At 34.7% G+C, this 22,982-nt stretch overlaps 2 protein-coding genes across 2 annotated transcripts; one reads left to right on the top strand and one right to left on the bottom strand.

Moving 5' to 3' along the window:
• Positions 1-1,172: 1,172 nt before the first annotated feature.
• On the top strand, positions 1,173-7,938 carry LOC132754615 (chitinase-3-like protein 1). Its single transcript, XM_060745275.1, has 9 exons — positions 1,173-1,329; positions 2,197-2,377; positions 2,721-2,973; positions 3,077-3,180; positions 5,733-5,856; positions 6,022-6,207; positions 6,877-6,999; positions 7,251-7,512; positions 7,629-7,938. The coding sequence occupies exons 1-9, from the start codon at positions 1,248-1,250 to the stop codon at positions 7,811-7,813; spliced, it is 1,500 nt and encodes a 499-aa protein (XP_060601258.1). The 5' UTR covers positions 1,173-1,247; the 3' UTR covers positions 7,814-7,938.
• A 698-nt stretch (positions 7,939-8,636) lies between these two features.
• On the bottom strand, positions 8,637-17,849 carry LOC132754614 (toll-like receptor 3). The gene is made up of 3 exons (XM_060745274.1): positions 17,664-17,849; positions 11,658-13,962; positions 8,637-9,552 (listed from the first exon to the last, which is right to left on the bottom strand). The coding sequence occupies exons 1-3, from the start codon at positions 17,832-17,834 to the stop codon at positions 9,215-9,217; spliced, it is 2,814 nt and encodes a 937-aa protein (XP_060601257.1). The 5' UTR covers positions 17,835-17,849; the 3' UTR covers positions 8,637-9,214.
• Between the last annotated feature and the right edge of the window lie 5,133 nt (positions 17,850-22,982).

Genomic DNA, 22,982 nt, shown 5'->3' with positions numbered 1-22,982 from the left:
AAATTGAATGCATTGGATTTTACCAGTCACTGAACAGATTGAAAAGTATTATTAATGTTATTATATTTGAAATTCTGATTTTCCATTTGCCAGATTTTTAACAATTTCGGCTCAATTTTGTACTTTTTTGTATTTTCTTTCATTGCTATTTATTCGGTCATTAATCACTTTAATTATCGTCTGCATGTTCCAGTTTGACACATAATTATTTACATTGCAAGTACTTCCGTTGAAAACGGATGTTCACTTTTTGACTATTCAACAAAAAGATATTTTATACACGAAAAGCACACCAGGGTGCGAACAACTAAATTTTATGGGTGTCAAAGTTCTCCAGAGAAGAAACTGATGTCCTGTAGGGGTTTAACTTCGAAAATAAGAATGAATCGAGAAAAAATGGCGGCCATTTTATTTCATTTTATTGAGAAAATAGACCACGTGACCAGATATTATACTGTTAAAAAATACTGTTACCTATGTAACAGTACAAAATTCTTAGTCACGTGGTACACTTGCATTAACAGTAAAAACAACTCCCAGAGGCCTATGGGAAATTAACATTACGAAAAAAGTGAGAACTATACGATGTCACGTTGATATCATTAACATGACAGTTTGAATTATCATTAACTCTATATTTCTAAGCATGCTTTATTATTGATACATTTAATGATTAAAAAAATAAATAAGGAGGGAGATGTTTTTATATTGATCATTACAACACAGACTTTAGTTGCTAATAAGCTCCGCCTTCATAGCATGCTACATGTTCCATCAGTTACTTGTGTTTTAAATCTTGGAATATTAAGACGCGTTCTTGTTGTCTTTTCCTGGTGAAATAATACGGTTGTATAGTTTACGTGGGCATCTCATTTGAGATATAATATTCTTAATAATATACTTGTCACCCAAAAACATTTATAACATACAACATAAGCTAAACAATTTTTCTCCATAACTTTTGGTAAAGATCACGTCACTTTACAACTAGAAATCGTGATTACATTAGATTGTATCAATCATTCTATCCTATAATATTTATGAAAATTATAAATTACCATCCGGACTGATTCGAAATAAACTTCCTCACCGGACACACAAGTTCAAGTAGGTCCATTGTTGTATTTATAAAAACAAATCGCCCTGGTCCATAATAAACAAGGTTCGACAGGTACAGTCAGTTGCGGATATATTTCTTCTTGATATAGTAGTTTGATATAATATTATTATATATAAGTATATTAAACATGGCTAACTCACATCAGAGTTGGATAATTCATATCTTTTCTATGGCTATATTTTTAGCAAGTGTGCATCTAGGATGTGAAGGTAAGGAAAATCGAGATCTTTTCTATTAATTTTGTCAATGAGCGATAGAAAAACAAAATTTCTGAATGCCTTTGTAAATGAATTTGAATTTCAGTAAACATTGCAAGATGTTGTAATGTATCAGTATCGTTTTTTCTAAAACTAAATATTTGTGGTCATGTCAAGTCAAACATTTAATTGGTAAAAAATACAAATGTTTATTGCCAAGTTAACCTTGTGGATATAACATATTTATAACACATAGATGATAGATATGACATTAAATAACTACTAGAAATGTTGAAAATACTCTATGTTTCAAACTTTGACTTATGCTGCCTTGTTCTATATTTTTACTCAGAATATGCGTTTTAAGAACATTGATATACGTACATTTTCATCTAACTTGGCAATTTGATTTTCATGAACACTTAAAATATACGTACCGGAACCGGATATAAAATGTATAACTACACTCTAGTGTCACATTTTCAATAAATATAAGTTTCAATTTAAAAAAAATTGTATCTATACATCAAAACAAATAAGTTGTAAAACTCCAAATCTTGCCATTCCGTATATCTGATATCAAAAAGTGAAATTTGTCTTACTAGTAATCATACATATTTGAGCCGCGTCATGACAAAACCAACGTAATGCGTTTTCGACCAGCATGGATCCAGACCAGCCTGCGCATCTGCGCAGTCTGATCAGGATCCACGCTGTCCGCTTACAAACCCTATAACAAGTAGAGAAACTGATAGCGAACAGCATGTATCCTGATCAGACTGCGCGGATGCGCAGGCTGGTCTGGATCCATGCTGGTCGCAAACCCATTATGTTGGTTTTGTCATCACGCGGCTAATTTGATTTTATGCTTAAATACAGGTGATAGCAGTTCCGAGTATAAGCGGGTATGCTATTACACAAACTGGTCTCAGTACCGTCCTGGACAGGGTAAATACACGCCAGAAAACATCGATGCCAAGCTATGTACGCATATCATCTATGCTTTTGCCAAAGTCGTCAACAGTGAATTGAAAACAGTTGAATGGAACGATAAACAAATGTTAGATTTGGTTGTACTTTATTACATTTTCATGATCTGATTTGTCTACGTTTCATATACAATGTATCTCGTCTTACTTGCTGTATTAGAGCTTATTCTAACTCTGTAGATAAAGCTGTTTTGATTCAAACACTAATCTTAGAATTGTGTCGATTTTTACTCGAAAATAGCATCATCAGCTATTTTGTCAACCATTTTCCTATCATTCGAATATATAATGATACATATATTTATATATTCAAATATAAAAGAGAAACACGTTTTTTTTATTTCAACTTAAGAAGCTTATGAAAAGATCTTACACTTCCTTGATAAAATTAATTACATGTACGTTACCTTAAAGGTTTCAGAAACTACAGCAACTAAAAGTTTCTAACCCGCGTCTCAAAACACTTATTGCTGTTGGTGGATGGAACGCTGCAAGTACCGAGTTCACAAGGATGGTATCGAAAAGACAAAACCGACAGAAATTTATTGAATCATCCGTTTCTTTTCTACAAACATTTGGTTTTAACGGCCTTGACCTTGACTGGGAGTATCCAACGAAACGTGGCGGAAAACCAGATGATAAGAAGAACTTCGCCCGTTTAGTTAAAGTAAGTTTTTAAAATTGTAGAATGCTTAAAAGTATATATAGTTTAAATATAAACTAAATGTGTATGAGAGATTTACTTCGTGAATACATTTCTGTTATTTCAGGAAATGAAGGGGAAATTTAATATGAATGGATATTTACTGACAGCGGCAGTACCAGCGGGTAAAAAGAACATTGATGATGGATATAAAGTTAAATCACTTGCAAAGTATGTGATAAATTAATAAAGTAAATGTATAGGCATATGTAATTGACATTAAAAATCGTGTTCGCTTCCTTCTTCAACGTAATAATTTTATATTTTTCTGGTCCTCGGAATCATTGATTGATTTATAGGGGCGTGAGGAATGTTGCACTTTATAATTTTCCCCCATGTACAGATTCAATCAAAACCGAGTCTCCAGTTTTAATATCAGTGTTTCCGAGGGACAATTTTTTTCTAGATTTTGATGACTTACATTTATACTTTAATACATTTACATTTATAATATATTTATATAGATACTTAGATTCTCTATCACATTTTAACCTGATATAAATCAAAACTTTATTTCTTTCTATTTTATCGCCACATCAACGTTGTTTGTGTCGTGTGGAGACCGTAAAATGTTCCCCGTAAATTTAATCAGTGATGTTATTTTTCCGACCCTTGAAGATCGTTCGGCACGCCATTATTGCTATGTCTGTAGTACTTTTATTTGGCTTTTTTCTAGTTTGTTGGTTCCAGCATTCCTTTATTGAATACTGTTTCACCCTCAGGAAATGTGGCCTAGCTGCTTTTTAAATTTGTCTTTGACAGCTTATCAGTGATATGCAGGCTTCATAACCTCTGCTCCCCTTTTCAAAATTCTATTTTATTTGGTTAAACCTATTGTTTTCCCGTTTAGGGCACACACATTCTTTTACTTTGGGACAATACGTCGCGTTTCATGAAATGGAACTAGCGTGTCACATTAAAGTACCTATGATAACCGCCGTACCAACACATTTGCAGATATTTCAAAATTCACGTGGCTTGCACTTTCCAGTATTATCCATAAACAGGCTCAATCAAACCAAGCCTGCAACATTTTTATGCCCCGAAGGGAGGCTTGTTTAAATCGTTAAAAGTCTGTCTGTCCATTTGTTTGCGCGTCCCCACTTCATTCTTGTCCGGACCGTAACTTTGTCATACCATTTTGGCACAAATGTCTACCACATCAAGACGATGTGTCGCGTCCAAGAACCACGTACGTTCCTACCTCAAAGGTCAAGGTCACACTTACTTTTTGAGGTTTCACATTATTACAAATAGAGTTAATAGGTACACACATTCGTGACCGGACTGTAACTTTGTCATGCATGGAAGGCTTTCAAAATAACTAGGCATAAATGTCTTCCACATCAAGACGATGTGTCGCGTCCAAGAAATACGTTTCTACCTCAAAGGTCAAGATGACACTACCATTTTGGAGTTCACTTTATCACAATACGAGTTTATAGGTACACACATTTGTGTCTGGACAGTAACTTTATCACGCATCGAAGGCTTTTAGAATAATTAATAATAAATGCCTATCAAGACGATGTGGCACGTCAAAGAATCACGTACCGACCTTAAAGGTCAAGGTCACAGTACCATTTTGAAGTTCACTCTATCGCCATTACAGTTTATAGATACACACATTGGTGTCCGGGCTGCCACTTTGTAATGCATTGAATAATTTTAAAATAACTATGCATAAATGTCAACCACAACCAGATTAAGACGACATGTCACATTCAAGACCCCTGTCCCTACCTTCAAGGTTAAGGTCATACTTATAGTTTGAAGGTACTTATTCTCTCGAGAAGAGTTTGAAGATACACATTTATGTCCGGACTGTAACTTTGTCATGCATAGTACCACAGTACCATTTTGATGTTCACTTTATCGCCATTAGAGTATATAGATATACACATTGGTGTCCGGGCTGCCACTTTGTAATGCATTGAAGGATTTTAAAATAACTTGGCACAAATGTCTACCATATCAATACGATGTGTCGTGGCTAAGGCTCATGACGGTTTGTCCGTCCCAACTTACACAACAAGCATTTCCATACTAACTTTTTGCTGCATTGAGGGATTTTTAAATAACTATGCACAAATGTCTACCACATGGCAATATTGTGTTGCGTCCAAAATGTCAAGGTCAATGTCACACTTATATTCTGAAGGTTCACGCTATCACAATTAGAGATTATAGGTTCACACATTTGTTTCCAGACTATTACTTTGTCATGCATCGAAGGATTTTAAAATAACTTGGCACACATGTCTACCACATAAAGATGACGTGTTGTGTGTAAGACCCATGCATGTTCCTACCTCCAAAGTCAAGGTCACTCTAATAGTTTGAAGGTACACATTAGTTTCCAAACTGTAACATTGTCATGCATTGACGAATTTTAAAATAACTTGGCCACATCAAGATATTTTGTCGCATCAAAGACCCTTGTCCCAAGGTGTTAAGTTTGCTTTCAATAGCACAACATTTCACAAGAAAAATATAAAGCAATTAGGTACTTTCATTCCCTTTTCTTTTCATAATACCTGTATACTTAAGAAACCGTTTCGGGGGCATTCGTCACTTGCGTGACAGCTCTTCTGTTTAATTATGCCGTTTTGATGTTCTTTTGGGATTCTTTATTTCTCTCTAGTTTAGTTTCTTTGAGCTAGAGCAATTTACTATTTCATTCACACTTTTGTAATATTTCACACTTTTTTGTGTTATTTCAGGAATCTAGACTTTATAAATTTAATGTCTTATGATCTTCATGGATCCTGGGAGAAAACAACGGGAGAGAATTCCCCTCTGTATCCTAGGAAGAAAGAGTCAGGTGAAAGTCGACAATTAAACATGGTACAGTTATTCACCTTAACTGCATTTTTGCACAATAACAAACTTTATGTTGATACACAAGACTAATATAACATGTATACAATACTTGTTGAAATTTAAGTTTTGATCATTGAATAACATGTAACATATTTGTTGTATTGAACGTCTTATTTCAAAATCTTAAAGAATTGGGCAGCGCAATACTGGACGAGAAAAGGAGTTCCTAAAAACAAACTTATTATTGGCATGGCAACGTACGGACGCTCCTTTACACTTACAAACCCCGCACAGAATACAATTGGAGCCCCAACTAGAGGAGCAGGTCAAGCGGGGAAGTTCACCAGATCCGCTGGTTTCCTTTCATATTACGAGGTATTTTCTCAATTCATGACAAGAAAACAATTATTTTGAAGAGATTGTATTGAATGGAAATCGATTATCTTGAAACTTTGTGTCACCTTGTGGAAACTTGTGTCACATTGCAGGTTCCATGGTCTGCTTTAGCCGGTGCCAGGGGTGCTTGGACAGATGCTTGCAATAACCATTACCGTCAATAAACATGCTCAATCAAACTGAATCTGCAACATTTTTATTTACGTTATATACGTTCGTCAGAGATTCCGTTTATTCTAATTTATTGACAGGAGAAACCAAATAAAATATATACATATAAAACGCATGTCTGTGTCTATGTTTTCTATTCTTCTGGTCCTTCCGGGCTTAAACAAAGGGACGTGAGAGTTGTGGTAATTCCAAGGATATTTCATAAATAGACTCAGTTAAAACCGATAATGCGATTTTAACTTATTGTTTTGTTGCCATTTGCCTCAAATTATCTAGACTGTTAAAACGCACAACAGCAGGTTGTTAAGTAATTTGTGGTAGATGTGATAGGTTTCCCCCGATAACCTGTTAAAGGAAATTTCTTCCCTTACCTCTCGTTCTATTTAATGAAATTTGACCTGATGTTTTAATTCCATTTCTATAGCAAAACGAAAATGATAGTTTTAATTGAGATTTTGAAAACGTATTTTCGTTTAGATTTGCCAGATGCAGGAAACTGGACATGGTCAAGAGTATTGGGACGATGAACAAAAAGTACCTTACTTCGTCGACGGATCGCTTTGGGTTGGGTATGACAATGTGAGGAGTATCACGGAAAAGGTACTACTAGTATCTTAAACATGTCATTTAAAAGATCTCTATATCATTTGTAAGATATGATAATCATTCAGACTTAACTAAAATATAGACACGATCTTGTAAGATCAGAAATAACACACAGATATTCAATGCTGAAATGCTAAAGTAAACTGGTTTATCTATGGAGATTCTCAGAGATGGGTCAGTAGTGATATTTAATCAATCATTCTTTAGTACGTTTAGGTTAACGTTCTTTATTTTTAAAAAAACAGGTCAAGTGGTTAAAGGACCAGGGTTTCGGTGGTGCTATGATATGGTCATTGGACCTTGATGACTTCAAAAATACGTGCAGGTCTTCGGGGCGGCCATATCCGCTTCTCGGTGTGATATATGACCTTTTAACATCCGGTAAGGTTAAAACCACAACACCTTCAAGCAAAGGAACAACATCACAAAATCGAACAACATCACATACGACTCGCCCAAAAACATCAACAACTTTGCCAACAAGGTCAACGACACATCATGGGAAAGGTAAAATGTTATTTGAAAATTCTTTCTCTGTACATTTCTTGTTCTATGTGAAATTCAAACCTTTTTTGGCTAAAGACTTTGCTTTTAATGACATATTTTCCTTTAAATATTTACAGAGTTTCGATGTACTTCAAGAACAGACGGATTCTACCCTGACCCAGTGTCTTGTCGTCATTTCTACAGATGTGTCGACCATTTTGCTTTTCATTACATATGTCCAAGTAACTTGTACTTCAATCCCAAACTGCAACTCTGTGACTGGCCAGACAACGTGGACTGTAAAAACGACAAGGACTTTTGAAATTGAATATCTAACTGGAGACACATTCCGTTTCTGCTTTTATTGTTTATAAATATTTAAACTGAAATATAATTATGTTCCTTTTTTTGTATAGAAACTTCACAGATTATAAGTCGTATCTTTGACACATCGTAAATTTCTGATTTGCTGAATTAACCATATCACTTTACACGTCTTAACGTTGATCAGAGTTTCTTATGAAAAGTCCGTCGCAAGACATGTTTCGTTTAGTATTATTTGTCTGTTTGTTTTTGGTTTGTTTTTTTTTTGGGGGGGGGTTTGGGGGGGTTTTTGGTTGTTTTTTGGGGGGGGGGGGTGGTGTTGTTGTTTTCACATTTATCTCTATAGTTTCAAAGCATATGCATTGTCCGCCCAAAACTAAAGAAAACAAAAGTTGTAAAGGTACAGATTATTTGGGGCTTGTTTATGAGAAATGAGAAGACAATAGGCTATAATTTTGGACCAGCTAATTCCTAAATCAGGATAAGTATGAATGAGTTTCTTGTCAATCATTAAGTTATTTCATGAGACAATATCTCAATTTCTCTTTGATCTAGTTTCATTTTGAATGATATTATCATTTATTTGATTGACACGTTATTTGTCATCAAAATACTTATACATGTATAACTAAAGTAAGACTATAAAGATGTAAGTATCTTGGAACATGAAAAAATAAACATGAAATTAAATATGTTAAATTCATATTGGCCATCTCATAAATAATTATTTTGGAATGAAATCCGGATACAATTGATCACGTTTAGATGTGTAACGTCTTTGAATTAAAACGTCTACAATGTGAACAGTTGAGAAAATAACATTTGTTTCATTTTTGTCATTTTTATTGTTGAAGATAACAATCCACAAACGTGTATTATCAAAGAGATATGAACAACAAAATACAATATACATAAATGTTCAACTTAACTGATAATTATAAGTGTTAGTCAAAGTATAATTCTATTAAAATAGAGAACATAAGAATGTCTATTAATGTCTATTAAGTCATTATATTTTGAAAACTAAATATGTTAAGCAATACGTTACAATACATTTTTATGTACAAATAGGGAACATATAAGAACTAGTAAGCAGTTGAAGAAATAATGTTGATGAACTTTAAGGCTTAAACATCCAGTCATAATACTGTGTTGTATTCAAACTTACACGCAAAAATCATTCCTTCAGACGGGAATATATTTGGGCGAGTATTTGGCTTTATAAACAATATGCCGACCCGCTAGACTTATACATCCCGTCTGGTGTTGTGTTCAACACTCAAAGACATGACAAATATTCAACTAAAGTTCAGAGTGAATGGCAATAATTAAGATTTCAATCACTATAAAGATCTCACTTATTTTGTACAGCGTCACCAATCAACATTAGTCTGTAGCTTTATACAGCCTCGTAGTTGGCAGCAATATTCTTTCTTCCCAATTTATCATTTATTGTGTGTTTAAAGTGTTCCTTTGCATCAGGTGTGTCACTCCATTCAACAATTTGGTTTCTCTTCATCGTATGGGAGATGCGTTTTGGAATCTTGTCTGGCAACCCTTTTTCAATATGGACAACAATGATTTCCTCAAGCTTATTGTCATTATCATACATTTGCACAGTGGCAAGATCTAGCTCCCAAAGATGCATTGGACTTTGCAAATAGTTTCGGCTGAGGACAACGATAACTTTGCGACTGACTATCATATTTTCATAAATGTTACCAGCAACTGAACGACCTGAAAAAAGACAATAATTAACTGTTAAATTGTTATCTGAAATAGGATATTCTCTTTACGTTAATAATGACTATGATGTTGTATATAACGGTACTGTTTCATTCATTAAAGTTTCACTCGAAGATGAAGATTAACAGGAGTAACTGTGAGTTTAACTATATTTTGTGCAATGTACACTAAGAGGAAAAAAATCTGGAAAAACGGTTATAATTCGGAAGCATTAGTTACAACAAAATTGCATGAAAAATGCAGAATTTGTTTGAATGAGTCTCTACATGAGGAATAATGAAAAAATGCACCATCCCTCACGCATCCTAGCCCCGGATACAGGGTGATCCAACATATCTAATACTGTTTTGAAGTTGAATAAATAAGGCATTCCTGGTGCAATTATTAAGTGTTATATACCATTGTAAAGAGAATTGTCATAAGTTTCTGTCATAATTAATTTACGGGAAAACGTTAACGTCATGACGTCATAGATGACGTCATCAAATAATAGTTGTTTTTCAAGATGGCGACGTCACAACAGAAAGCTGCAGTAAAAGTTAAACTTTATTTTGAGACTAAGTCTCCAGTTATTGTTATTCTCATGATGCAGAAAAAATATCCTGATGATGACAGACTCAAAAAGCTTCAAGTGCATAGGCTTGTAAATAGATTTAAGCAGACAGGGTCAGTTGAGGATAGCCGACCCAACAACAGTGGACGACCAAGATCAAGCCGCAGTTTAGAGAACGTGGCAGAGATCCAGCAAGTGATTCAGGAGACACCACAAAATTCTGTAAGAAAAGTTCTTGGAGACATTACCAGTAAGTCTAGTTATGGAAGTGTACATAGGGCATTGCGTTTTGATTTGAATTTGTTTCCCTATTCGTTATCGATTATGCAACATTTGAAAGAAACAGACATTAACAGCAGATTAGAGTTTGCTCGTTGGAAGATTGATAATGTAACCACAATTGATAAAATATGGTTTTCAGACGAATCACATTTTTATTTAAATGCCGCTGTAAACAAGCAGAAATGTCGAGTTTGGAGTAAAGAGAAACCAACATTCTACTTAGAAAAGCCTCTTCATGATGACAAGGTGACAGTATGGGCAGCGTTGAGTTCGACTGGTGTGATTGGACCATTCTTTTTTGAATCGAAAGGTGAAACCAAAACAATGAATAGTGAGCGATATCTTTCTCTCTTGAAGACAAAATTTCTGCCAGCCTTACGAAGAAAAGGTATTAACATTAATACAATATGGTTTCAGCAAGATGGAGCGGCACCACACACTGGGGGACACGTGTTGGAATGGTTGAAAGAAACATTTGGCAGAAAATTTATCTCATTTAAATCAGACAAAGTATGGCCTCCACACTCACCTGATCTAAGTCCGTTAGATTTTTTTCTATGGGGACACTTAAAAGACAATGTTTACAATCCAAAGCCAGACACCCTTGAGCAGCTAAAGTCAGCCATTCGCAGAGAAATAAGAAAAATTACACCTGCAATGTGTGTTAACGCTATTGAAAATTTTAAAAAGAGACTTGACGTCGTAGTAGCACAAAATGGACGTCATATTGAACATTTGATGTAAATTTTGTTTGGTGAAATTCATTTTTAGTTTTTTATTAAACAGAATGACTTTAATGTTAAATAAAACTTTAAAATCTCTAGTTTAAATATGTGTGTTGATATTTAAAATCGTGTGATATATGTAAAACATACAAGAAGCTGAAATGATATCAGATATTTTGGATCACCCTGTATATATAGTGGTACTTAATTTTTCAACATTTAAACAGTTCTGGAATCAATATTCCCGAAGGATCAGAAAAATATGAAACACTGAACTCAAACTGTACAGGGCAACTTTTTTGCAGCTGCAACATAGCACTTGACACCTGCTGTTCTGAAGTATAAAAATCTTGAAAAAGGGTGATCCTTAAAAGCATTAATCACCACAAAAAACACATTGCACCCTAGCTGAGGGGGCTATATATGATTTTACCCCAAAGTACGTCATACATCGAATATTTCATGCTCCATGTTATATGGTTTCAAGTCTATATTCAAAACAATCTTTTAATAGCGTCAGTTCTTAAATACTTTACCTGGTTCTGAATCCCTGTCTTCGAAATAAAGACAGAATTGTCCGCCAAAAACGTGTTCATCGTCTTTCTTTCCTTGATCAACGCCAGGGAGAAGATTATCAAGAACCCATTGCTTGTCTTCTTCTGCGCATGAGACGTAGGCGTCAAATCCTTCCTCATTATTAATAGCTCCATAACCACCACGTCCGTCGGCAGCCCCGTGTTTTCGTGGTTCTCGTCTTCTTCTAAGTTTATAAAAATATAACTTAAGCGGCCAACGTTTTCGGTACAACAACCCGGAAATGATGATGACAAAAACAGCTGCAACTGCACACCCAATCATGATGTACCACCATTTTATTATAATGCAGTTTATTTTGTTCCTGTTGAATGAAAGCAGTTTCTTACCCTGCCAGTCATCTGGACTGTAACATCGGTAAGTGTCATTTTTAGCAAGATCAACTGTTGTAGAATTGATCCAGTCGCGGAACCACCGTAAATCACAATTACAACTAAACGGGTTTCCGGTAAGGTTTAAACTTTTCAATGTACTTAGATCTTTTAGATTTTCTTTCTTCAGCGTAGCGATAAGATTGTTTGTAAGGTCTAAAACTTGTAGTTTTGACATTGATTTAAATAGATTAGGACCCCATCCTTTAATTTTGTTGTCAGTCAGATTTAAGAAAACAAGTGACTCCAGATTTTGAAACGTAGCATCTGGAACGGCATAAAGTTTGTTATCCATCAAATTCAGTTCCCGAAGTTTTACAAGTCCTTTTAATAATCTGCCTCCAAAGTCTTCAGCTAATAAGTTGCTAAGCGAGTTATGTTCTAAATGCAAATACTTCAAAGAAAGTGTAAACTGAAATAAGTCAGGCTGTATATATCTCAAGTTGTTATTGGCTAGATTTAGGTATACGAGCGAACCCAAAGCTGAAAATCTACCTTTAGAGTACTGAATTTCCACCAAGTTATTTTTCTCGAGATCTAAAGATATCAAACGTGATAGAGGACTGAATACCTTTCCTGGCAGTATTGCAATGTTATTATCATATAATGATAATTTGGTAAGTTGAACTAGACCACGGAATGAGTCTTGTTCTAGTGTTAGAACCGTGTTGTAACGTATTCGTAGTTCTTGAAGTGATGTCAAATTGTAGAACGATTTGTCTGGAATGGTCGTTATTTCATTGTCATCCATGTAAAGGCTTGTTAAACTTGTCGGTAAATTTGTTGGCACATTCTTCAGTTTATTTCTATTCAATATCAGTACTGCTAATTTATCTAAACCTATAAATGATTGTGGAGACGTCTCCATTATCTCACATTGCGTCAAGTCTAGGACATGAAGCTTGTTCAGTCCAAAAAAGACGCGATCTGGTAATTTAACGATTTTATTAGAGCGCATACTCAATGTTGTTATTGAAGTGTTCTTCAAAAGTTCAAAAGTGTTTTCAGGAAGGACTCCATTCAGTTGAATACCTGATATATCAAGAGAAGCCATGTTCTTCCCTTTCAGACTCCCAATGGTTGTTCGTAGCACCGGTGCACTTAATGGATTTGAGCCAATTCTAAGTGACGTTATAGAACCAGGCGGATAAAATGTTCCAGTGCCAACTTCTGAAAGTTTGTTTTTTGTTAAGACTAAACTTGATAATGATTTATTGCGCAGAGTCTCAAAGGTGTGGTTACTTATGATTTTGATGTTGTTACCACTAAGTCCAATGTACAGTGGCATCTGGATTGTTGAAAAACATGAAGGGAAAGTGGCATTCGATATATTATTTGCATCTAGAATAAGTTTCTTCAGATTTTGTACTTTTCCTAGTTCTGGTATAGCAGTTAGTGCGTTCGCCTGTAAATATAGGTAAGCTAGGCGTTCAGTTCCGCTAAAAGCTGATTTGTTTATTCTTTGTATTCGGTTGGTTAAAAGATAAAGCGTTTGCAAGCTCTGCATGTCTGAAAATGCATTCTTTCCTATTTCGAATAATTTATTTTCACGGAGATCGAGATAAACAAGACTTGAGAGGTTTTTAAATGCATACGGCTGTATGATATTTATCTTGTTATGATCAAGTTGCAGACGCTCTAACACTGGAAACGAAGCAAACGCACCCGTAGTTATGTTAGTCAGCTCATTGTAGCCTAAGAAGAGCTTTACAACCCATGTTGGAATTTTGTCAGGAATAGTTGTCAAATGTCTTCCTTCACAATTCACTGATGTCTTGTCTTTGTTGCAGAAACACATTGGTAATCCTGGGCAAGTGTTATCTGTCTTGACAGTTGTAAGACCAAGAAGGAGAAGTACCATGCGATTCATACTGACCTGCAATGAAATGTTGATTTTCTTATATACTTTTATCAATACATCATTAAAACATAACGTATTTCAAAAAGAGCTTGCAAAAACAAACAATAATGTATACATTCAATTCATACTATAGCTCCAGTTGCGCCTTAAAGACGTTTCCAGAGAAGTGCGACTTTTAACAAAAGCAAAGAAAGAATATTTAAGACTCTATAGGACCGGTAGGTCTCTTTAAAATTGCAAAACATTCTCTACGCTTGTTTACATTTTCCTTCCTTGCCTACATAATATTAAAGTACTTGTAACTTTTGATGGAATGCGATTTGCGAATTGTTAATAGTTTTGGTTCGCGCTCGAGCAACTGTTTTAGGGAAAAGGTTCACTAGATTTATACATAGTTGATAGATCGGTGATTGACACAGCTTATCATTTTGTTCCATTATAGTATATGGACTTCAACATTGTCATCGTATCAGATACCTTATCACCTCCAATATAGACAAAATACGACTTACCAAAATGTGGTATGTAAGGTAAGTAAAACTCCTGAAGATTTACAAATAGCTTAGATCTTTTGCACACATGTTGCTATAAATGGGGATTAGAAATTAATACCATTAAAACTAAAATTGTTGTCTTCAGAAAAAAAATGCGTATTTCGATTTTGATTTTTATCCCTTTAAAGGGATTCCACTGAGGTATTTTGACATGATGGGACTGAAAATATTTTTTCCACATAAATGTAAAATTTGATGTAGGTTTAGACCACTAATCTTTGTGCAAAATTTCAGATCATTCGCGCACTTCGTTTTTCCAGAATAATTATTCAAATTGTAAAAAAATGACCCAAAAAGAAAAGCGTTTAAACGCTTTTCACTCAAATCGGTCCAAGAAAATCATTAAAATACGATTTTCAATTTATTTCATATTATATTTCTTAACTATCTTTGCATATATTTCTGTTAAAAGTGCCCCAGCTCATTTATGTCAGAAATTCAAATGTTATGTTTAAGGCTTTTAAACCTCAGTAGAGTCCCTTAAGTTAAGGTAAAAAGAAACTGGGTGAAAATGTTAAAGAGATGCTTGAAACGTATGATAATTTATTTCATTCAGATTCACTAGACTTGACTGAAAGCCAATGATTCAAACATATACAAAACTCTATGGCTAACAGTTTTTATCATGTGGCTTTCGATATTAAGTCTATACTTGTGCTTTGCCAATATTTCAAATATATACATGGTTTATCCGAATAGATCATTATTTATAAATATTGTTGACAGGTTATATGACCATAATAAACGGATGTTTGTAAATATAACCCGAGCCGCTAGGCGAAGGGTTATATTGCAAACAGCCGTATATATACGGCCATATAACCTGTCAGCAATCTTTATAACGAATTTATAATACAGCAAACATCATTTTTTAGAGAAAAAAGTAAGATTTCTTCATGAATCGACAACAACCGTGTATATAAAACTACATAAACGTCTCGATTATCCAATGAAAAATGACGTTACAAACGTGAAGTATTATAAAAAAATCTATGTAAACGTCACGATTATCCAATGAAAAGCGACGTTACAAACGTGCAGTTTTATAAAAAAAAAACTTTATAAACGTCACGATTATCCAATGAAAAGCGACATTACAAACGTACAGTATTATAAATTTGAAAATAATATGGCAGATAGTAAATTATTTCCAAACCTATTTTAAGTTATTATATACGGCATTCATGTAGAAAATAATGCTGTTTTTGAAATGGAAAACACTGTATTCGTACGAAAACTATCTTTATATATGACTTCAAGATTTTAGATTTAATATCACAAGAATTTAAATTTCTGCATATACACCAATTAAGAGTCCATTAAACGGCAGATATGGTTAAAATAGAAATCCGCGGAGTGAAAGATATTATATATGCTGTAATACTACATGGATTGAGAAGACGAAAAACACTTACATGTATTTTGTTTTCATATGTACAGGTTATGTTGACATAAGGGTAAAAATATGTTAAACAATATTTATGTAATAGACCATCTATGCTGAATTTATTGATCTGATTTCTTTTGACAACAAAATTTTACATGCACAAGTTTACACTGTCTATTTGTTACTACAAACAACTGAAGTTTGATATTTGATAATTTTGTTACGAATTAACACTCAAAATCAAATGATTTCTTATATCAAATATGTTAATACTCTACCAAATTGTTTTATGCTGTAGTGATAAGTTTTTTTCCTTAAAAACCATTGTTGTTCACTCTCAATATATCTCATAATGAAACCCAATTAATGCTATATCAAATTCTATATTAATTTATATTGAACATAAACGTGACATCTTTACAATTAACTAGTGTATATATATTGTAGTGATGATGTACTAAGTACAAATCCAGAATTAAATTATGTACTAAGATTTTCAATAGATGTAATATATTGATACTATTCTATTTTGAGAAATTTACGCAAACAGTTGACTCGTGTATCATTTCACCTCAAAGTAATATACAATGTACCAAATAAATAAAATCTAGTAAGATATTGTATAGATAAATAGAGAATACCATGCAAGTTTCTGATATAAAACCTATCAGGAAAGGGTTAGAAAAAACAAATGAGCCGTGTCACGACAAAACCAACATAATGGCTTTGCGACCAGCATGGATCCAGACCAGCCTGCGTATCCGCGCAGTATGATCAGGATCCATGTTGTTCGCTTACAAACCCTATTACAAGTAGAGAAACTGATAGCGAACAGCATGGATCCTGATCAGACTGCTGGTCTGGATCCATGCTGGTCGCAAACGCATAACGTTGGTTTTGTCGTGACGCGGCTCAAATGAATGGCGAGGCTCACTTTTAGGGTTTAAACGAGTACAATACGGAAGGTTTTTAGTTAAAACCGGTCAGGAAACTCAATAACCGGTAACCGAGGTAAGTATTAGACAAAGTGTGATTGAAAAAAAAATCTTAACTGTATCCCAAAATAAGACATTTTATATAGACTATTTCATTTCTAACGAAAAATGATTACTTTATAATCAGACTTCAATTGTAATCATTGTTGAGTAAAACAAAATAGGAACAAATGTCTTATCTTGTCATGAAGAAACAAAGTTAACGATTTTTATTGCTATGCTCGGTTAAAAGTTTAACAAGGTTATTAGGTCGCCGTTTTCAAACGTTTATCATTTTTTTGCTATTAATCGTGACACCCCTACTCACTTTATCAAGAGAAATCAATGTCATGATAAAATCTATGACCTAAGGTATTGAGGTACCGGGGTTTTTATTAAGGTATTGATTAAAATTTGACTAGATATTGACATGCATTGTAAATGGAGTTTTTAATCTATTTTTTTTTCTGTCTACCGTGCATTTTTTGTCTACCGTGCATATGAAATATGAAAACAAATTAAAAGCAGACGTCACGTTACTGTATATACTGTACACACAATTGTAAACGTTTCAAAATAATGAAGATATTGATAAACGTAAACCTGCGCGAAGTTATGCATGTAAATGTAAGCTAAAAGAATTTATATGGTTGTGTATATTGTTTGCATACATATTTGTTAACTTAATTATTTTCTATACATAATGTTCATTAAGTACTGTCAATTTATATATTCCCGCACTCATGGTTGAATTTACATACATTTATATTAACTTTAAAATTATAAACGTTTAATACTCACAGCTGAACAATCCAAAAGCGGCACGATCAATGACTTTATATCGTGGGAATTTAGATGACTGGGTAAATTCTGGTTTCCGAAAATGAAAATAGGTTTGCTGGTACCCGTCCGTGTTATACATATTATGTAACAGCTCTTGTGAAACCGGAAACGGGTAAATCGATTAGTCATTGGAATTTGGAATTTACAGTTTTCGAGAAACAATCGTTAAGCATCGGTCATTTCCGTTGAATTCATAAAAAGGTTTTTTATAAATTCTTCACTATTTGAAGGTTAATATTATTCTTGCGTGAAAGTTACACAGTAAATCAAATTCACATATACATATATATAAAGCGATGAGAAAACAATCTGTTGTTTTTTTTTTCAATTTTTGTCTTAAATTGATTTCGCAACGATCGAACAACATATATTTAAAGTTTTGTTTGAATAAAGACATGCGATATTATATAATGCCATAATATATATCAGATATAAAGCATGCAATGTCAATTCATATTCACCTATCACATTCTGTGTCTCTAGATCATTAATTGATTCGTTATTATTGTATTATTCTTTATATCTGTAACAATTACCATTAAAGCCAATTTATTGGATCACTTGTACAGCTTTATGTGCAGCAGCGATTAGATCTTTAAACCAAAAAAAATATATATATACAAAATCAATTAAGAGTATAATATGCCTATTCTTTTTTTTTTCTTTAATAATGTCTGTAAATTGGTTTTGTTACAGCCATATGTATTATATATTAGTAGTGCACATTATGTAGTTGTATCATAGTTTGGGGACCTTTCTGTTGAAAATGTGTCAGAGTTAAATCGTATACATATACATGCACAGTGCGTTAACTGGAGTGCAGGTATAATTAGTTACCCGCACTCCAGAGCATGCCAATTGATTGGCTCATTTTGCCGGGGTTTACTTAATTATTGTGACGGCAGAGAAAGGGAAAGCGACAGAAATGTCATATTTAGAAGCTCGTGCATTGGTTATTTTTCTCCGGGGTTTCATATTGTGACAACAGGGAACGTGTTTTTATGTTTGACTATGATACAAAAGAGAAAGAACATCAAAACACTCGGCAATCTGATTTTACTCGGGGGCTACGCCCCCTCGTATAAATCAGATAGCCTCGTGTTTCGATGCTCTTTCTATTACTTATATAGTGAAATGAATTGCTATAAATTCCGCTGCTATTTTAACCCACATTCCAAATACTTTTGCGAAACGTCCTTAATTTCCATAACATAGCATCCCATATAATATTTATTTGACATATACATTAACAAATTATTGCATTTATTAACACTTATATATTGTATACGATAGCTGCAGGTCGTTATGTTTACGAATGGTCTTTTGACAACCTGGAAATAATAATATATTTAGGGTTTAAAATGTATTTAACTTACATTATTTTATATCTTTCACTGATTTACAGTAAAGTTAACGTGTTAATTGTACGTTTTCTCCATAGATTTACACAACTCGGCACTAAATATTTTGTATAACGTCTGCAGACTCATGTGCTGCAGTATAGTATTCAGTTATGTAAATTGTAACCGCCTCCGTGGTCGAGGGGTTAGAGTCGATGACTTCTTATCCAGTTACCTCTCTGGCGGGGGTTCGATCCCCGGGAGATGCTTTGGTAGTTTAGCGCAGAGGAAGGTAGTCTAGTACTGGTGTAACTCTCCAGGAACGATGGTTAGGAAACTACCCGCCTATATGACTGAAATACTCTTGGGTAAAGGTGTAAAATTAAACAAACAAACATGTAAATTGCTTGTCAATAATACAGATTACATAAATACTTATGCGTAGTATGTAACAAATGTTCTACAAAAAATAACCAATACAGTTCAAAAACAACAACGAAAACACCTCGGCCTAAAACACACACACACACTCCCCAACCCCATCGAAAATCACAATCACCGCCTTATGAGAACATAAAGCTGCGTTCTCACTTACTCCCGGCAGAGCCTAGGACCATCCCGGTAAGTTACCGGGATGATCCGGGACGATCCGGGGTGAAATTATTGTTGCGGTCACACTTACCCCGGCAGCACTACGTACGGTAGTCCCCAACTAACGACCCAGGATGCGCTCCTGATCATCCAGGCAGAGCCCAGGTGTCGTTCCCGGATGACGCCGAAAGAGCCCCCGGTCGATCCAGGCAGAGCCCCGGCAGAACCCAGGACGATCCAGGCAGAGCCCCGGTAGAACCCCGGTGGATTGAAAACGCCCGAAAATGATAACATTGATACATAATTTTTATTTAATATAATATCTATTGAATTTGTTCTAGAATAGTAATTCTTGATGATTTTCTGAAAAATCCTTATGCCATACTGGATAGAAGGGAATTGGGAAGGGTTTTAATACAAACAAGTGCATTCATCGCAAATTGTCGTAATTCTTTTGAAATGATCCGGGCTTTGCCGGGGCTCTACCGGGATCAACCGTAGCTCGACCTTTATCCTCCGGAGCTTTGCCTAGCTGTAGTTACCGGGGCTCTGCCGGCATCTCTACTGGCTATATCCTACCCCGGATCACCCCCGGTTTGTGCCGGCAGAGCTACGTACGGTGCTTCCCCGGTATAACCCCGGTCGTTCCCGGCTGAGCTAAGGATGAAGCCGGCAAAGCTATACCTTCCTTGATCATGCCGGACCTGACCCCGGTGATATTAAATATTTTATTCCATCCGGGGTCGAATGCCGGATGTTCCCGGATCATCCCGGATCATCCCGGACGTTGCCGGCAGAGTTACGGATGTACTAAGGTTGTTGCCGGTCGTACCCCGGTCGTTGCCGGACCACCCCGGACGTCTACCGGGGCTCTGCCGGGGCTCTGCCGGGATGTAAGTGAGACTGTAGCTTTACGGGACCCAAGCGCACATAATTCTCCCTTATTATGATTTTTTATGTTGTGTACTTAACTTACAAGAAGGCATCTAGTTGTTCATGTTTTTATTTATTTGTTCTGGGAGGTTTATCGGGAAGGCGAGACCCTATCCCGCTACTCAGCCCCACAAACAACACCCCATGCATACTTCTTTAGAAAGCGCAAACATGAGTTTTACTATATTCAAATATCAGTACTTGAGCATACTATAGATAAAACTGAAACTGAAACTGTTTTATTTAATTAAACGCCTATTTCTATATACATATTCAATGGCGTTGTACAAAAGGATAATAAAAGTATTTACATATAGATAAAAAAATCACATATGCATGACAAATGAACTACAAAAAAATAAGTAAAAGAAATCAGCCGTGTAAAATATAAAGTATTAAAAACTTGAAAAAAAAAGAATAGTTATAAAAAATAATAATAAAAAATAATTTAAAAGAAAATAAAAATTAATGGTTATTTTAGTAAAATTTTAAACACATTTCCACATCTCGATCAGTTTACAGCCCAATCACAATCTTAAAACAATGCGTAAAAATCTCTAAAATAGTAGGTTTTGACATTTTTCTTGAACATGTCCAAAGTCGAAGACTGTCTTATATACAGAGGCAATTTATTCCAGAGAGTTGGACCAACGGTACTAAAACTTCTGTCGTTAAATGTTTTCCTTTTGTTAAAGGGGACAGCAAAACAATAATCCATATTATCAACAGATCTGAGATTTGGTCTTTTTATGACAGGTTTGTGTAACAGTTCTGTTAGATAAACCGGAGCATTGCCCATAAAACAGTTATACATTGTACATAGTATTTTAAAATTGATTCTAGCTTTAATTGGTAACCAATACAGTTCAAACAAAGAGTCTTTGGAACTATCATATTTTCCGCGTTGTAAAACAAGTTTAGCGCACATATTCTGGATACGCTGATAATTTCTGTAACTCACTTTCTGAAATGCCAAACAATATAGCGTTGCAATAATCCAAATGTGAGATTACAAGCGACAATATTAGGATTTTTGTGGCGTCCTGAGTCAGATATTTGCGAATGCTCTTTATTCTCAAATAATTTAACATGGCAGTTCTACACTTGGTCTTAACATGTGTTGAGAATCTTAGGCCCTCGTCTAAGTAGGCACCTAAGTATCTTATGACACTGACATTTTGAATTTTATCACCGGCGATATCAATTTCTTTAATTGAGCATTTACCAAGTTGGGCTTTACTACCAAACATAATGAATTCTGTCTTAGTGGTGTTCATTTTGAGTTTATTGGCATTCATCCAGTCATTGATGATTACAGCAATGTCTTCAAGTTGCTTTATAGCGTTAAGTTCATTGGTCACTGGAGTTGGTCGAAAGCGCTGACTAGCTATGTGGTCATCAGCAAAGCCGTACACAGATATCGTTGGTGGTATCACATCAAATAGGGTTCCCGCATATGTGAGATAGAGCCACCGTAACTGTACTATTTGCAAAAAAAAACAAGGATAAGATGGTTCAGGTGATTGGCCAATGAGAAACTATTTGGAATCTATAATACAGCAAAAATAAAAGACTATATTGAGAAATAAAAAAAGCATTTCTAAGGATAATTAATGGGCCATTAAAATGAAAATTTATTTTATTATATTTGGATATTGAGAAGACATAACAGATACTTTTAAAAATAATATTGTACATAACCGATTCTTTTGATGATTTTCAACTGATTTGCTGCCCCTTTTTACATATATTGCGTATATAAAAAGTTGAAAATTAATTGTTGGTCAATATCTATTCCGAGAAGTTTAATTGGTTGTTTATCACATATTATTTCACTAGCATTTCTTTAAATTGTTGGAGAATTTTGAAATATTTTCTTTCCAACTGCAATATATCTTGAAACTTATCTGGGTTTGCTTTCATTTTTATCAAAAATCAATGAAACAATCTATATGAGAAACGCTTAAATTTCTTACTCTATATAGTACACGCCAGTTCTTCAAAATATATATATATTATGAAAAGATAAGTGATGTCATCTGCGTAATTATATGAGCCGCGTCACGACAAAACCAACGTAATACGTTTGCGACCAGCATGGATCCAGACCAGCCTGCACATCCGCGCAGTCTGATCAGGATCCATGCTGTTCGCTTACAAACCCTATTACAAGTAGAGAAACTGATAGCGAACAGCATGGATCCTGATCAGACTGTGCGGATGCGCAGGCTGGTCTGGATCCATGTTGGTCGCAAACGCATTATGTTGGTTTCGCCATGTATAGTGTGCATTTATTTACAAAAAAAGTATCATTTATGAAGATATTATAAACATTAGAGGGCCTGGGATGGATGTTTGGAGGACTCATTAGATATACTAACCCATGAGTTTACAAATGTTCAGGACTATTTTC

This window comes from Ruditapes philippinarum, unplaced genomic scaffold (assembly GCF_026571515.1).
Source record: "Ruditapes philippinarum isolate M1 unplaced genomic scaffold, ASM2657151v2 ctg2847_1_1_1_1, whole genome shotgun sequence".
NCBI lineage: Eukaryota > Metazoa > Mollusca > Bivalvia > Venerida > Veneridae > Ruditapes > Ruditapes philippinarum.
Note: the sequence above shows the minus strand (reverse complement) of the source record. Positions and strands in the feature narration are given on the sequence as shown.